The sequence below is a fragment of the Grus americana genome, chromosome 5 (assembly GCF_028858705.1).
Source record: "Grus americana isolate bGruAme1 chromosome 5, bGruAme1.mat, whole genome shotgun sequence".
Classification (NCBI taxonomy): Eukaryota; Metazoa; Chordata; class Aves; order Gruiformes; family Gruidae; genus Grus; species Grus americana.
In genome coordinates this window covers 11241716-11260276 of record NC_072856.1, presented here as the reverse complement: position 1 = coordinate 11260276, position 18561 = coordinate 11241716, and the positions used below count along the sequence as shown (strand labels likewise).

The window sequence follows — 18561 nt, the reverse complement described above, 5'->3', positions numbered from 1 at the left end:
CATATAACTTCAGCAAAACAAGCTGATAGTGTGTACAGTAACCTTGTAAGTTCATAGGCACAGAGTGTCTTGGTAGGAACTGTTTTGAATTCCATATTTGGCCTGAAAAGTTATTTTGCAGGAGTTCTGTGGAAGTCAGCTTTTTATAAAAATACAGAAAAGTAATCTGGCTGTTTATAAAGAGAGACTGTTTGCGAGGCGTTGTTCAGAAACAATTTCTGTTTACTGATGTTTCTGTTAGGATTGTGCATCTTAAGAAATGTGTTTTCTGTTTGTCACCAATAGAAAACACGTATTTTAGGCAAATGCACTTTTGTGGGTTTTTTTAACTATTTTTACAAAGAAAGCAAGGGAGTGCTTCAGTTGTTACAAGAATCACATTTAAGTTTTTTTTTCCTTTTATGTCAGTTCTAGGAAAACATGCAAAGAAACCAAACCACCAAAAAGCTATGTTTCCTCCACATAGAAATATTTATATTTCACCATGAAAACAAAGTGCCTAATGTGAGTAGGAACTAAGACAAAAAACTGAGAAGGTCCTGTAACACAGCCAGTCTCACTTGCAAATTTCACTCGTAATGGTATTGAGATTGTAGACGGTTATGACAGGGAAGAGACAGCAGAAATACTGTAGTTTTTACTGATGATGAGGAAGGGCCAAAGTAAATGATTACTACAGGTGCTGCAGAATCCAGTCTTTTGTTTCTGTTGATGTTACTAACCTTAAGCAAACAATAAATGTATTGTATCCTGCATGCCAAACTGAAGTCTTAATAAAAGAATTTATTCTCGGTAAACATAGCAGAATTAGGGCCGTATTGAAAATGGAATCAGGATTAGTGGTATTGAAATGCGAGGAATTTAATTCTTTTCCAATCTCCCTGAGGAACATGTTCTCAAATATTAGAAACAGAGCATTAAGGGACTAAGGAAGGACTTAAGTGCTGCAAGTTTGAATTAAAATCAGATTTTTTTTTTTTCTCTCTGGTGGGGCAACTAAGCCAAAAGAAGTTTTTAATTTTTGAGAACACTGCTGACAAGCAATACACGCAGTACTGCTGTCAAAAATTTAAGTTATTTTAATTTAATGACTCCTATATGTCAACTTTATTGCTTGCTGTATTATGCTGAAAGGCTTCATGTGCAGGTGTGAACCAGCTCCGTACATCCTTTTAACTAGTGATAATTAGTGGAATTATCCTGACAGTGGAGGCATTTTTTCACTATTCGCAAAACCAGAGCTTGTTTCACTGACAGGAAATATCAGCCAAGACTGGAGGCATTTGCTTTCACATGTATACATCTGTACATGCACCATTGCTTTAATTTCTACTTTCTGTCCCTTTTGCACTGCTTTCCTTTAACTTGTAATAAGATCTTCACTTTCTCCTTGGGTAGCCACCAGGCATGAACAGCACTTCTCGGATTTTCTTATCTGACATTGCTGTTTGCCCCTGACTGGAGGCAGAAAAGAGGTTGGGCTAACATTACAGTAGAAGGCATCGTCAAAATGCAACCCTTCTTCTTCCCAGTGTCTGCCCTTTGTGTCTGGGAGCTCTCCAGAGACTCCTGTAATACTAAGGGAAGCTGCGTGGAAGGCCAAATTCTTCTATGTGCTTAATACGTCATGTGTGAGACCTAAAATGACAGTTCTTGTTAGCTGTGAATCTAACCCATGGGTGCTTCAGTTCTGACTTAAAAGAACTGTTTGTCCAGGCTATTTCCTGCTCATTAATGCTCTTTCTGTGGCCCAATTTTTTGGGGGCTCTGTAGCACTTCAGTAAAGTTTCAAATAAACTTTTTTTTTCAATTGTGCTTCCAGAGGAAGTTCAGTGGTCACTTTGAAAAGCATAGTTTGCAGTTTCAGCATCAATACTCACCTCGATGTGACTTTAATCCCTAGAGTTATCTACATGATGAAGGAAGAAAAAGCATAAATGATAGTATTCTAACTCACGTATTTCCCCAAACATTGCTGTGGGTTGTTGTTGTTTTGGTTTTTTTCCCCCGCTACAGGTAAGCAGTTTATGCGTTGCCTCTTAAGTCTTTGAGACAGTTACAGAACAGGAAACTTTAATTATAGTTAAGAATTACTCTGTTCAACTTCTTGTCCTTATTGCATTGTTTCTAATGAGTTACGTACAATACTGCAGTGAAATATTGGTGACTCCTCAGAAAAAAATGCATACTTTTTCATGAGCTGCATATACTTGGAGCACCATTGTCCTCTCTGTCATCTGTCAACAGTATTCATGCCAAAAAAAAAAAAAAGTGGCGTTTCCAGCAAGCCAGAAACCCCAGTAACCAGTGTCTCCTGTCTCATTCTGCCTTTCTGACCACAAAATGTGGCTTTTTTGGAGAACATGACCTCTGACACAGCGAGGAGAAATGCTTTGCTGGTGAGCAAATGTCTCTGCTGAGATGCCACTCCACAGCTTTTCAGTGTTGGACAAGATGGGAGTGTTTTAGAAGTTCATGAGGAGAAAATTTTGTGCCCCAAAAGAGTAGCCTCAGTCCTAGCTTTGTGGTGTCGAAGAAGGGACGTTTTAAGGCTGGGGAAGGTGTCCTGTCTGTGCTTCCCAGCTGCTCTCTTCCCCAGTGGAAAGGCAGAGGAAGCCCAGGCCCTGCTGTGTGTGTTTGTTCATATGTGCATGCGTGTGCAACACCTACTTCCACTGGTTTGCATCACACTAAAAATTTTTTTTTTTTTTTTACCCTTCCCTTTGGCTGCAGTGGCTCCTGCCAACCATCTCTTCTGCCTTCTCACCGTTATCAGCCCTGGCACATGCTGCTTCTCTTCCTTGGTTGGTTCAGATATGGCTCTACTCTTTTAGCTTTTTTTCCTCTTCTTTGCTGGATGGAAACAGCTGAGGCTATAAAAATGTCATCTCTGTGAGCAGAAAATACATTAAAGAGCTTGTGATCAGATTCACTTATCAATTATGCCAGAGTTAAAGATATTTGTGTTACATGAACGTGATAACCGTCTTGCGGTGAGCTAATGAAAACAACGGAGAGGAAGTATTGTTTTATAGATGATCAAAGTCTTTGGTAGCACTGAGGCAGTAGTGATGTGTGTTTGGAGTGATTAAGAAAACCTAATCTGGCTGCCACTCCTTTAGCTGAAATGTCCAAGGTGGAACATTTATCACTGACACTTTCCCACTCCCCAGGAAGCTATTCATAACTACTTTGAGAGAAAAGAAAAATACTTTGGTTTTTCTATTATAAAAAAATACCTCAAGCAGGTATGGAAGTTGGGTAAAGTAAGTGCTTATCCTTGATTTTAATTCTTTTTTTTTTTTTTAATGGGTCTCAAATCCTGGGGAGCCTGTATATCAAGCTGTTTAAGCTGCATTGTAGCACCTAACGCTGTGCTGTTGCTATCTTTAGTTGCCCTGTGCTGCCTCCCACTTGTAATAGCACTCGTGTGTAAAGCTTAACCCCAGACATACATCAACCTTTCTGCATGGCAGTCCCCTACCCTTCCCCTAGGAACTTCTGGATCTATTGCCCAGTTTTGGACTGACCCAAAACCCGCTGTGTTGCTCTGCGTTCCCAAAGCCAGGGCTGGTGAGAGTCGTCACGCTGGGCCTGCCTCGCACCAGGGCAGCCAAGGTGGCCGGGCTCCCTCCTGCCGGCATGCAGTTGTTGGAGGGGTTTGCTCGTTAATCATGGAGGACTTGAACCTGGAAAGGTGCTGGATGTCCTCAACTCCTTTTGAGTCAATGGGAGTTCACGGCACTCAGTTTCTTGAAAAATTAGACCTTCTAGAATTCAGGGCATACAAAATGTTTGTGCTTTTACCTCACAAAGCCACAAAACTCTTTAGAAAAGGGCATGGAGCATATTATAAATGAAGTATTCAGAGGGGAAAACAGAAATTTCCTGACTTATTCTTGGCACCAAATATTTAATCATGACATTTGGTCTAAGAAAACGTACAAACTCTCAACATTGCCAATTTATTTTACCCACAAACCAACAACAGACTGATGATGTGCACACAAAGGTTATTTATTTTGAGCGCAGCCAGGGAATGTGAGTATTCCAAATGCTTCCTTATATCTCCCCATGGGATCTCTTGAATAAGTTGCATAATATTTTTCTGTATTAGAGGACTGTAAGATAGACATGGTAGGTCTCTTCTTTACTTAAATACACGGATTGTTTTCTCTTTTCTTCTTTGAAGGAAATGCAAGCAGAGAATGAATAGTTTGTGAACAGTGTTAAATTAAAAAGCAAAACTTCAAAGGCCTTTCTAACAACTTATTCTAAAACTATCACCCAACAGATGATGTTCCAAGCAAAATAACTAATTATGTGGGAGGTCAGGCAAGCATTGATTTAGTTTTTCATTTCTTGGACTGGTAGTTAATTCTTTAATAGCAAGAGAAAGAATACATGACTTAAATCTGGACATAAGTCTAGGTAGACCCTTTTCTGAGGATAAGTATATACATAACCTGTAACAATTTTCTTGGAAAATGTGAAAGCCACTTGGTTATTTTCTATGGACCTTGGCTGACTCTCAGTTGCTCCCCATTAGAAATTGAGAGCAAGGTTAAAGAAGGATAAGGGAGTGCTGCAATGAAAGTACTTTAGTTCTTGCAAACTTATACTATTTTAGAATAGCATTGCCCTCACAGAATGTAAGGATATTTATCTGGAATCAGGCACAGTTTGACTGTGATCGTGTTACTAGGAAAAGCCAATGGGGCTTAGCGGGCCAAACATCATTACTTTATATCATCAGCACATGACAAGGTAAGACTCCAAATGCGTAACTTTAGCATTTCACGTGTGGAGACGTGGAGATAAAATTCCTTTCTATGCACTAAAGCATTGAACCCTTTCTCATTTTGGCAAGAGAGTGAGAAAAGGGGGAACTCTCTGTGGTTACTTGTTTTCTGTTTCTTCAGTTCTGGTGTAACTTGTGATAATATTTCTGCTTAGCCTGTTTTCTGCATTTGCTCATGGCAAGTGACTGTGCCAATTCTAAATCACTTTGGCTAAGCTGTGCTCTTGGCCCTAGCTTGTGCAATGGGAGAAAATTTCCTCAAATAGTGTTGACTTTTGGCTGCAGGTTTCTAAGAATTCTTAAGACCAAAACGTTACTAGACATGTACTTACTGTGACATGAATTCTGCTTGGGAAAAGCATCTGGGTGTTTGGTTTTTCTTCATCTGTTATCTGGCACTTATCACTGAACAAAAATTAAAGAAAAATTAAAGGCTCTGAGTGCAGCTGGTTGTTTTTGAAGCAGTAGGCTTGAGTTTGTAGGGGTTTTATGACAGTTGTTGTGAAGTACATGTCATGACAGCAAAAGTATGTTATGTTTACTTGTAACGCTTACCTTGGATGCCACTACTAACTCTTTGTGCCTGGTTATCCAGTCACCATATGCTGTGTTTTTATGTTGATATTGGATATACGGTTTGTGGACTTAGGCAGAACCTGCTTTAACGTGACCTGTGTGTGTCTTTTCTAGGAATAACATGCTTGGAAGTACTTGGTAGTGTTGATCACCTGTACCCCAGCACGAGAGCTCCAGCTTAATCCTTTTCAAACACGTCTCTCAGAACATGGGGGAAAACGATGATGAAAAATACAGTCAAGCTGGCCAGATATTTGAAAACTTTGTACAAGCATCAACATGCAAAGGTACCATTCAGGCCTTTAATATTCTCACTCGCCAACTTGAATTAGATCCTTTGGACAATAGAAACTTTTACACCAAACTGAAGTCAAGAGTGACCACGTGGAAGGCCAAAGCTTTGTGGAACAAGCTTGATAAAAGAGCAAGTCACAAAGAGTATAAACGAGGAAAATCTTGTATGAACACTAAGGTAAGTGGAGAAGTTCATTTTTGGATTTCATAGCTTAGAATCTTGTAAACTTGTTTTTCTGCAGAAGCAAGGATTACGCCATCACATGCAATGTGTCCATTCATGTAACTCTCCCTTTAATCTACCTTTCAAAACTGACTCATACCAACTATTTTGACAAATTTTCAGGTATTTTTGTTCTGCAAGTTTTGTGTAAACACACAGCATGTAAGAATGGTGCTAAAAGCACTCTGCTTTACAATCTGCTGCAATCATGGCAGAAAAGTTTTCTGCCCTATTCGGACATCAATGTCAATCAGGCGTGAGATGTAAACTCATGAGGCAGTAGGCTTCGTTCATGCCAGGATCACAAGAACTACTTGCTTTATTAAACAGGGTTTTGTAAGATGCAATCCATAGTATATTCAGCAGGTTCCTCTATTTGCTGCTTGGTGCATGCTGTAAGAGACCAGGGCTGGCCAAATGTGTTTCAACAGCAGTTCCTAAGCTGTTGTCCGGAAGGTGCTAGTAGGAGGCCTGAGCATCTGTATTTGTCACCTAGCATTGGCTCTAGTTACTAAACGACAGCAAAAGAAAATCCTACACTATTTAGGGATTTAAATACTTTCCTGTAACAGCTTTTTCACAAGCAGAATATGGATAATTGCTATGTGGTATTTACTGAAGGAGTTGGTCTGTTTGGTTGTGGAACGGACAGGAAATTATCTTCTGTTCAGCAGAGCATGCAATACCATATTTTGGTAGAGAGAACCACCGAATGTTGGGATAAATCCTGTTGACAGAACTTTACAAAATACTCTGGTTCTGCCATTTGTTTCATCTGGCTGTCACAGAGTATTTTTAATAGCTTTGTCTGAGAGCAATTCACTTCTTTACTGCAAGCGATAGCTAAAAGTTGTCCCAAGAAGGGTAAGTTTTAAGAAGTAGAACGCTCTATAATAGAGACTCTATAGAAGTAGAACAACGAGTTCTGGGGAGTAACTAGACACCAAACTATGGAGGACTTTCATCAAAATTATCACTGAAGTGTTATTTTGTGGACTCAGTAGACAGGCAGTGTTGAAGGTCTCTTTCTTCTTGTTTGCATCATTGCATTGAAGCTTCTCAAAAGCGCCAGGGAGAACACCACCATGTTACCTTCACTACATATAGAGGCCTCTGGTTTTATTTATTCATTTTTAATAAGTGCCCAATTATTATTAACTTTTTCTAAGGTAATAAGTATCCTTACTACAGTTTTATTTAGAAAATGAAGAGTGCCATTACAGCTATTTGCACTGCTTTCCTGACAGCCTCTGGGTCTTTTCCCTTTCCTTTTTCCCTTCGTTTCCCTTTTTGACCTGTGCTTCCTTCCTCCCTTTTGTTCTTTTGAAAAAGCCTTGAACATATGTCATTGAGCATCTTTGTGATGAAAACAGACAGGAAAGGGAAGGAATGAGAAAGTGTCTGATGATTAACAAATGATAGGAGATATTCCACATACACCTCACCTACACATACAGCCTCGGGTCCAGATTTCCGTGGTTAGTTTGAGGAAGTATTTGCAACACAAAAAAGCAGTTTTAAGAGCCCTGTGAAATATAAAAATGAAATACTTCTCTCAAGTGTGACATTACAAAGCCAAGGCCTGGTTCTGCAAAGTTCTTAAAGTGATTAATTTTCATATATAGTGAGAAGACTCATGGAAATTGGTTGGTACATAAAATACAGCCTGTGTAATGCTTTACAAGGTTGCCAAGCAGGAGGCTAATCAACACCTTCTGCAGTGTTGAATGTATGGTATTACTGCTCTTTGAGAGTAAAGATTTATGTTTTGTGGCATAGTGTAAGTATTTGCAGAAATTAATGGACATATTTATGATGCATGTATGATCGAATTGCAAATGAATATAGAATGTCTGATATGAACAGTGTATGTACAGATATTCTGTGAAATACTTGTAGATGTTCATTTTGAATGTGGATCATGCCCAGACCTGCACTTCATTGTGTCATCACTGATTTAACGAGAGAAACATGAATCTTCAGATTGCTGCAAATGAAAGCAGTAACTGCAGTCTGCGGGCTCTGTGGGGATATCTACCAAACATTCCTCACATGTGAATCACAGTCTGCTGTGAAAGCCTATCTATGCAGCATGAATGAGAGGAGACACATTGCGAGAAGATTGCAGACTCCCTGATCATTGCAGTGGTGTGCTTTGACAGCCCCACTTGTTGATAAGGAATTCTCAGAAATGCTGGCAGTCCAACCAAAATGCCATTGCAGAGAGATTAGGCTACAATATACGTACCATGACTTCCTTTCAGTGCAACTGGTGATTTCAAGTTTCTGTCTTGCATGTTATGCCAGCTACCATTTTTAGCAGTGAAGCAGGCAAACAGGAGTTAGCAAGCTAAATCCTGACAGCAGTGCCCAGTGCTCACCTCTGTGGAGTTGCCTGGGGACTAGTTGAAGTAGATCAGCCCGGAGTAAAAATCCTACTTGTTAAACCAGGATCACAAAATGAGCTAAGTGGATTTTTGCAATTGCAGTTCTGTAAACAGAGCCAAGGTTGCTAGTAGGCATCATTTAAAAAAAATATATGACTTGAAGGCTTTATATGAGGTTGTGGCTATGAGCTCTGTAGCTGAGTCTGCAGCTCTCAGTTCTTCTCAGATACGGCTTTGCAATCTGTCTGGCTTCTTGCAATCTTCCCAATCTTTGGAGGAGGTAAAGGAGATAAACAGCAATTGGGATCTAAACTACTCATGGGGGGGTTTTACTGTTGTAGGTGTTCTGTTTTGGTTTTTTGGTTGTTGTTTGGTTGGTTTTCTGTGGGGTTTGGTGGTTTTTTTTTTTACGAACCAAGAACCTGCTGCTTCACCTAAAAACTTCATTTTTTTCACAGTATTTGAGCTGAATGCTGTATTTGTTGATTTTTGTGCTTATAAACTCTTCAGCTACACTTACATTACTCATTGCATGTATAAAATTTGTGTATATTGTAGAATGTTCCACTCCAACTAAATAACAATAATCCTGTGTCTTAACTGCTCTTGAAGAACATTGCCAAATATGGCTTTCAAAGTTTCTACAATGATATGATTTTAAGCTGGATGAATAAAACCAGTCGAACAATTTTCAAGAAGTTCAAACCCACTGCTATTTCAGAGTTGCCTTACTGCAGACTTTATTTTCCCTTTAATTCCTTAGAAGAAAAAAACCCAAAACCAAAGTGCTGCAGAAAGACATGCACACAAATGGGGCAGAAACAAACTCTTTTTGAAACTGTAGGAGGCCATCTATATGTATGTGTGTTAAATCTGCATCAAACATACACTTCCTTCCATCACACACTTGTAAAATGGGAATGAGTACTGTTCAGAACAGTTGTTTCTGGAGCTGGCATTTGCACAGTTCACCAGTATTAGAGAGAAACAGAGTCTGTCCTAAGTAGCCAAAACTCTAGAAATCATACTCTGATTTTTTGCAAATGTGTCTAGAGAGAGAGCACAGCTTTATTCTCCTGGCAAAGTTTCTCTCTCATTTTCATCTTTTACTAATCAATGCAGAGTAGTGTGCTTGGAATCTGTAATGATTATTTGTTTCTTTATGGAATGAAACATAGCTAGACAATTGAACAAGATTAAAGGCTTCACATGTTGTTCACCATGCTAGCAGTTTGAATGTCTCTCTAAATTTTTGAACATGCAAAACATAATACAATGATGAACAAGAGTTCATCCAGCTAGTTGCAGAGTGTATTCAATAGCCTTTTTAAGACATATGTGAGTGTTCTCTAAAGATTTATTTGAACCTCTCTGTATGGAGTAGATTCTTTACATGATTTACTGGCAGTTTACCTGTGTAAATGATACAGATATGTGTGCGCATATAAATGAGGCTCCCACTGATGTTTGAGATATGTGTGTGTATCAGAGGGCAGAACCTGGCTTATGCTGTGCACCTGCAATTCTGGCTCTCCCATGACTGTAGACTCATGCTTGAGGACAGCAGAGATCACTGCACATGAAAACATCCCAGACTTACTCTGAAGGGAGGTGTTGATTCTCTAAAGCATGCAAATGTCCCCCTCAAACACATACGTTGTTTTTTTCAAAACACATACTTACACTTGGGAGAACTAAGGAGACTTTGTTTAAAGTGCTAATGTGTAGTTATCAGCTGCCTTGGTAGACTCCAGCATTTCTGTCTGGATATACCCGGTTTCAGATGATGGTGTTGCACGTTGTGGGGAGGGAAGCAGTAAATTCCTGTGCATAGTTTTGGTCTTCTGAGCATTGTCTCTATTGTAGACCCCACCTTGGGCATGGTTCTTGGGCAGAGGACTTGTACGGTCTGAGCTGTGGCTTCGAGGCCTAACTGGACAACATTAGCATAAAGCAACTAAATAAAATTGAGCTAAGAAGTTTTGAGTGCTGTGTATATAAATACATACATATGTGCATTTGTAGGTATATGTGTATATATATCATACAGATTCCTGAAAAACAAATGAAGTGATCTTGAACTGGGATTCTGTTGGCCTCTCCTGTTTCCCTCATTCTGGACTTGGCCCTTCAAAGCTTGTTTTATAATAGATTAGGTTCCCTTCCAAAAACTCCTGTTGGGAAACTTGCTGCAAGAGAATGACTCTAAAATTGTTTATGACCACATTTCCAGGGCTTGCATAAAAACACAGTGGCTCTTTTCAGTAGCGTCATATGCTGTCAGTCCTACTTGGACTCGGTGGCGTTGGCATCTCTGCTGTAGGGAGGCTTCCATGGGCTTCTCTGGCGGGGTGCTGCTTTAGCCGGGGCAGCATTACAGACAGCGTGTGGCTTGAGGGGGTGCTTGAGGGAGGATAGGAGTGGAGGAAAGTTGGGGGCAAGGGTGTGAGTCAGCTGAAGAGAAGCCCTGGGTCAGAAATGAGGACGGAGGCTGGAGGTTTTGTGACTGACTCAGCACTGGCTCTGAGCCTCATCTCCCTGTACTAACCACACTCGTGTACCCATGAATGATGAAATGGGATGGTCTTTATCTGCCAAACCCCTTCTGCTCCTTTTCATGTTGTCTTCATTTCCAAAGACTGTCAAACGAATGATTTGGTAGTTAATAAAACCTACTTTGCCTGGTGCTCTCTATCCCAGAGTTGAGACAGGGAGTGGTATTCCCAGGCCATGCTGGGTGCTGCCATGTTAGGTAGCCGTAGGGTAATCAGGAGGATGAGGAGTGGATACCAGGTCTCTCTCCTTGTTATTAGGTAGAAATTGGCTTCCTGCCAGTCCTCAGTTGTTTACAAACATCCTAATCTGCAGTCTTGCCCCTCGTGGTAAATGAGGCAGGTTGGGTTCTAGATGTCTTCCTCTCCCCTCTCTCCACTTTCCTCTGTAGTGCTAAACAAATACTTGTCTCTTAATTAAGCAAATCATCCAGCATGTATAAACCTGCTGGTATTGTGGCTAAATTTCCTCCTAAGCGCTGGCATTTGTTGATTCTTAAAAGGCAACTGGGATTTTCAACTAGGTTTCTCCTGTTCTGTATATGTTGGTACAGAAGCCAGTGAGTTTGTGTGTTCGAGTGTTGTGACTGATTGTGCCCCTTGAGACATATTTGTTTTTCAAGTGAGTAACTGAATTGTAAGATGAAAGAAGGGAATGCTGGTTGTGCTCCAGCTCAAAAATATCCTTATTATAATGAAAACTTTAACCTGTTTATTCTATAAAGAGTGAATATCCAGATGGCATGTCTCTCTTGCTGGATTTACTAATCTCTTCAAAATAATAATTGAAATGGGGAGATTTCCAAACCTGATAATCAGGGTTTATAATGAACACACCAAACTTATCTTAGATGTATTAGATAGCATTGCTAACTTGCTTATCATAATAAAAATGCATTCCTGTGAAGGTCATAAAACTTGAAACTAGCAGTTGACTGCCATATTTATAGGAAGTTTTGTGAATGAAAGTTTGTGACTTTTTGTGAAAAGACATTCAGCTGCTTTTTTTTTTTACATCCAAATGCATGGTGCTTGGATAGCAGAGTCCAGAAGCTATTGAGGTGTTGGGGATACTAAGGCCACGCATTTTACTGACTTTTTAAGTGGCGCCTATGTGTGTTTGGTATACTTAAAAAACAAGCTGTTTACTTTGGTTTCTATGCTTCTTTGCTTTTGTCTTTTAGGACAGGGCATCTAAAGCCTTGCAGTGGATTTCCAATGTAAATTTATTTTTAATAATTGCAATAAGTAACTTTTACAGACTTCTTTCAAAGTAGTAGAAGATATAGGACTAATGGGAATGAGTGGTAAGGAAGATTTGTTTGAGATGAGGGGGAGAAGCAGCAAATCTATGAACATGCAGTGAAACCATAGTTGTTGAACATTGTCTATGCATTCGTTTCCCTAAGGATTTTTAGAGAGGGGATGGGGAGAAGCTTGGGTGGTGACAGGACACACAGCAGACATGGTTCTTTGAAAACAAAACAAAGTATTTGACTCTTTAAGCAGTGTTTTAAACTGAGATTGGGCCAAATTACATCAGCAAAGGCAAATGTTTGGCATGTGATTTGGTAATGAAGTCACTTTATTATCCTACAGACATTTCCACAAACACATGATTTTTCAGCTTTATCGGTCATGAAAAGCAATGAAGCCCGGCCAAAGTAACATAATCAGACAGCCTAAATAGGACTTTTTCAGGCATTTGGGAATTTTAAAATTTTTAGCTTGCAACAGTAGCTTTACATCTGTACTTTAACAGCCCTGTGGTGTTCCTCCGTCCCTTGCTTAATGGCTTTGCAAGTAATCCACAGAAGGGAACTGTCCCACCCGGACCTGGTTTCCTAGATATTTCATAAAGATTCCCACAGGGAGTAACACCCAGTTACTTTCACACAAAACGCTACTATTGTCACCACAAGTGGTTTACCTAAGTTTGAATGAAACAAAAGGTTCCACAGGGCACATTCCCCTAACTGTGGCTTTGTAGTGCTTTTGGGTTTGACCGGTGAAGCAGCGGGGCTGTGTGTCCATCTGCAGGCAGGGTGGTGGTGGGGGGGCCAGGGGTGCTCCTGGTGGCCCCCGGCGCATGGCCCTTACCCAGCCTTTGCTCCGGTCAGGGCTTTCTCTTGGCTTCAGAGAAGCCCCAATGGTGCCAGATATGGTTGTTATGGGTTTGTTGTTAGCTACGTTTCCAGCTTAGCTTTGGTAATGTTTGTGTACTGATAAGTGAGGAAACGCATAACTTTTGCTACCAAGAAGTGATTAAAAACTTGGCTGCTAAAAACCAGATTTCAGACAATAAGGCAATTTCCTGTCTCCCACAGGTCAGATTCTTCCTGAGGTTCCCATGTCTGTCCTGAGAACCAGGTTTTTGGGGATGTGGTTGCTCTCTTTCCGCTGACAAATCTAATTCTATGTTGTTTTCTGTTTAAGGCATTTGTACAGATCGCTTTTAATACACTTTCAGTAGAATGTAAAATACCACAGTTCTAAGAGATTCTGTATAAGAAGTGAAAATGTAAAATATTTCAGTAGAAGCTGATAACGGAATTTCTATTTGTACTGTCTCTCTAAAATGCCTTAACAGTGATGGAGTTGTGGTAAAAAAAAAAGTTTAACTGGGATCTGGTGTCATGACAAAGTAGAAATTCCCCTTTACTGCCCTTGAAATGGCGTTAATTTGCTTTACTTTCTCTGCTACAGTGTTTAAAGGTGGATTAATTTGTGTCAGTCAGTTCTCAAAATTCCCATGTTCCCTAACACATCTAGACTTACACACAAAATCTGTGTCTGCAAACAGCCAGGGTTCTGCAAACTAAGGTAGACACCTATTTGCCATTTCAGGTTTCTAGGATATTTGTGTCTTAACGTATATATCTGATGAAAAGTGCTTATTGAAAAATAATCTGAGTGTATACCATAATGTGATGTCATTACGGTTTTGTAAGTATTTCTGTGGTGAAAAAGCCTTCGCAAGGAGAGCTGCTGTCCCGATCAAATCTTCCTCAAATCTCCCAGAACTGTGAGAGTCTGACAGGCACTGAAACGGGCCTTGGCTTCGTTCTGGGTCCTGGGTGATGGCAGAGAGAAGGACAAGCATTATATCATTTCAACTAACAGGAGAGCTATACTTCACAGCCACACAAATTTTAAATTAGAAATACGAGAGCTGTGGGCCTGTTATTCTAACCGCCTGGGAGAGAGGGATGAAGTGGGTAACGGTGACATCTTGCATTGATGGTGAACACTACAGCCAGAACACTACTTCCTCCTCTAAGAAGAAATTGGCCCAGCATGTCTGAGAGAAGCAGAAGTTCCAATTCTGACTTGACCCTCATAGAGCCCTTGCTTTAATGAGAGAACTTGTGGATATGGTTTACATTAAGTTATGTCACATGGGCAGCTAAAGAACTGTATTTGCAGTGGTGCTAGTGATAGTTTGCTGCCAGACTGGGGAAACGCTTTAACTGAGATTTCAGCGATTCCTGTGGTAGGCTGATACTTGTCATACTTATTAAAAATTTGGGTACTGGATCGAGGAGGTGCAGATGTAACCAAACTGGAATGAGCTGTAAGCGCTTTGAGGTGCCGGATTAGGATTTTAAAAAAATCTTGAAAAGTTGGAGGAATGGTCTGAGATCAAGAGATCAAAATTTCTAAAAGCTACTAGAAAGTTATGACCCTTCTAAGGGAGTGCAATACCCAGAGAAAATTTGGAATACGCTGCAGAAAACTATCTAGTGCTTGTAACGGAGCACACGCTAAGCCGGAGTCCCATGGGACGTAGTGCTGCCCCAAGGGCAGCTGATCCTGGAAGCCTGTCCGAGGAGGCCTGCGGTGTCAGGGATGGGTTGCCTTCCCATTTAGTTGATGCAGGTGAAACGCCAGCTAAAACGTTTTGCCCAGTTTGAAGCACCTGTTATAGGCGAGAGGCAGATAAACTAGGGGAAGTCTAGAGCAGAGCAGCAAGAATGGTCAGAGCTTTAGAGAACGTGACCTGTAGGAGAGGCTTAAATACCTTCACCTAATCTACATTAGGGAAGACCCAAAGAGGAGTACTACATAGTTACCTGGAATACAACCAGAACTGTTATTCATTTCACCTTCTCTCTCAAATAGTCTGGATAACACTGCTAGATCAAATTCTGATTAGTTTTTCAAAGTTTGCATTTTGCCTTGGGCATTTGCTGCTCCTATTTCAGCCCTGAATAACAGCTTGTTTTTCCCAAGGTTGTGCCTGTTTCTTCTTGAGAAACCAACCAAGAGATACTGCCTTCTTTGTCTTGCATCACTTTCTGGATTTGTTCATTTGACTAAGATGCTTAAAAGGAACCATGTGGTTATGTCACACTTCAAACTAGTCTTGTGTTGCTTGCTTCCGCTGCCCCTTTGAATGAGTTACAAGAGCAGCTTTAAAAGGACCTGTGAAACAGCAAAAAAAACCCCAAACCTCTGTGTGACCGGCGTCCACCTCCCCATCCTGCCTGTACTCTCTGCCATCCTCGCTGGATTTACATTTGAGATAAAACAGCTGCCCCAGGGTAAATTGCAATTGAGATTAGAAAACGTTGCAAGGGATGGTAGTGAACTTCCTGCCCAGGACTACACGCCCAGATCATTCATAACGAGTTATGCTGATCACCAGGTGCTCAGGGGAAGGCAAAGGCATTTCTCGCACGTTATATTTTCCTTTTTCTCTTGTTTGTTTGTTGTTTTTAGCGAGGTAGGAAATAATTGCATACATGGGAAGCCTTTCTTGACAGGTGAGGGCTGTCATGACTGGTGGGGCTGCCGCTGGGGCTGCTGCCTGCCTGCCCGGCCGGCCGCGGGGCTGCGAGGGCTGGGCTGGCCTGCTTGGCTGTAGGCATCGGGGGTAGGAAGGTCACTGCCTGTCAGCCCAGGTACAGCCCTGACAGTGGCAGAACAAGCGCAGCCGGTGTTGTTCAGGCAGGTGCCTTCGTCCGAATTTCACCCTGGCTGGAATGTGAAAACAGAGTCATTACTATGTGGCTGTGTAAATAACTCTATGTTTATCTCCCTTCTGTTGTGTCGGATGTTGGTGTAAAATAGACTATTACACCTCATGATGTGCAATTTGCTGCCAAATTTTATCCCTTCAACTCTCTGCCCCTCTCTTTGAAGCATGCTCCTTTTCATATTTTTTCACCTATTTACTTCTATGTTTCAAGAATCTTTCCTTCACTAATAAGGGCTGTTATGTACCTTATTTGTTTTCAGCCAAAAAGGCTTTGGAAATAAGAACTAGAGGTGCTAAAATCTAATTTTTGTTGTGTGATATGCTGCCAGCAGCCTGGTTTGTTGGTTCTGTATGAGTGCTGTTAACTTTCCATGCTATCAGAAACCTTCCTAAAAAATGTTATGCTAAAGATACATTTTCTAATTGTATTTGTGTGAACTGTTCAAGTCCATCTTGCTTGTTGACACTGTCGGATGCCATATTGCAAAGAGGTGCTGGTTGGTCAGTTCCTGGTGTATTCAAATCATAAATAAAAATTTAAAAAGTAAAAGCATTGTCTACCTATAGTAAACTGGTACGTGCGACTGACCAGTTAAATAAGCTGGGAAAAAAACAGGTTATGACTCTTTGGAGCTGTATTTGGCTTTACTAGTTAATTGGCTGTGAATGCTAGCACTGGAAAATGCAGTGGCTTTGAACATAACATGATGAGCTGGAAAATAATATTGTCCAGGAGCCCAGAATTGCTGCCTTCTTGTACAACATTGCATGTTGAGCTGAGCTATAGCTGCCATACACTACTGTACAGTCGTTCTGCTTGGGAAAGTTAGAAATGGTGGGATTAAATGATTCAGCAGTTTAAAAATAAATAATAATTTGAAAATCTGGATTCTGACTCCAGATCTTGTGGCTAGTTCTATATGAGCTCATTTACCCGGTACTGGCTTCTAAAAGCCAAGTCTTAATTGGCTGTTGGCTAAGGATTCACCAATGCAAAAATGTATTTTAGAACATATTTTAAAATATTCTGTGAAGTGACCTTGAAATAACTTGACTTGCTACTTACTTTAAAAAGCCAGTTTCTAAGTGGAAGCTTAGCCGATTTTTTAGATTGTTGTAATCGTTGTTGTTTAGTTTAAAAAAAAAAAAAATTAGGTTCAGTGTAGTATTTCATCTCTGTAGACAGACTAGGCTGTAGCAACGGAGTTCTATCTCTTGTTCATTTTGTTTTTAAAAGCATATTACCAACTTCTTCCTGTAGCAAAGCCATGGTTGTTGACCAACTTGTCTACATGCTTTGGATGCCATAAAGCATGAGAAATCCCTTCCTCTGGGGCTGTAGACAAGTCCTCTACTGGCTGGCCAGCCCCTGACCCTGAAACCGTGTAGAGGATACATTATTTTCTTGCAATGCCAATCTCACAAGTGTCACTACTTGCAAGGCTCCCAAGACTCCTGGCTTGGTCTCTGCTGTGCTCGGAGGTGAGGCTCTTGGTGCCTTTGTGTCTTCATCTCTGTTCACCACTTCTCTGTTTCTGGATGAATTGTTTTGTTTCATGGTTTTGTTTTGGGTTTTCTTACTAAGTTTTTAAGCATAGCCTTAAAGCATTACCTCAGTACGACAGGCATAAGCCTACAAAAAAAAAAAAAAAGGCAAGGTACTTAAATGCTGCCAACTGTATTCATGACTGGGATAGTCAGTCAACATTCTTTCTGCAAGGTTTATCTCATTTTCATTTTGATTGTTTAAGCAGCTGGCCAAAAAAAAAAAAAAAAAGAAAAGAAAGCAATCTCTTCTGGGTTTTGGGTGTGGGTTTTTTTCCCTGTTTTGATTACAATGAAAGACAGGTAAGAAAACAGCAAATATGCTCTTAATTCCAAAGGATGTTAGAGGGTTTATTTTGTCCTTTACTTGAGGACATTTTTGTATTAAAGCACTTGCCTGATTTCTGGTGGATAATCTGTTTATTAGAAATAGTATAACATTTCTTGTCAGATGATGTGCAGGTTTTCTTCAGATAACTGTAACTGTGGTGCAGGGGAACTGAAAGTTTCTAGAGATTCTTTTCTGTATTATGTCTACCAATTGCAATTTTTAAAAATTTATTTTTGTAAATAGCTATAAAAGCTCTGACATCAAGTCAACATATTTAAATATGACCAATGCCACCTGAGAGAGCTCTTCAGAAAAGCTCTAAATAACAAAGTCCTGACAGCTTTGGTGCATAAACGAAGGAACTCCTGACCTTCTAGCACACTGAATGCATACAGCCTTTCTTTAATGTGTTGCATAGCAGACTATAAGTTTCAAATGTCTTTCATACCATTGTTGTAACTTCAAACTATGGGAAGGTTTTTATGTGCAAATCTAATATTAGTACATATATCTGAGAGACAGAGAGGATGGATGGACAAGTGTGTCCAAATTTCATCCAGGAAAAATGAGGGCACGTGTTGGTTTTTTTCCATGCAGAAGCTTATCTTCCAAAAAAGAGAAAAAAATCCCAGTAAAGATGAGCCAAATGAATGCAATAAATGTACTAATGTTTCACTTCTGGCATTTCGACCCAATAAAACAGGAGGGCAATAAAGATAGATCCTCTGATCCCTGGATTGTGCCGTGTCCAGCTGCAAGCGCAGCAACTGCAGGGCACAGTGCTGGGGAAAGAGCTCTGTCCAAAGTCACCCCACATTAGGTAGCCTCAAATCCATGTTAGTCTTTTAAGAAGAAAAATAGCAGTGTCTCC

General features: G+C 40.4%; 1 protein-coding gene across 2 annotated transcripts in view; it reads left to right on the top strand.

Annotated features, from left to right (window-relative positions):
* MICAL2 (microtubule associated monooxygenase, calponin and LIM domain containing 2) overlaps positions 1-18561 on the top strand; it is a 178020-nt gene that overhangs the window by 63574 nt on the left and 95885 nt on the right. For both annotated transcript variants that reach the window (XM_054827869.1, XM_054827870.1), the window contains one exon: positions 5492-5849. In XM_054827869.1, coding sequence (XP_054683844.1) covers positions 5586-5849 — 264 coding nt within the window. In that variant the 5' untranslated portion in view covers positions 5492-5585. The remainder of the gene's footprint in view (positions 1-5491; positions 5850-18561) is intronic.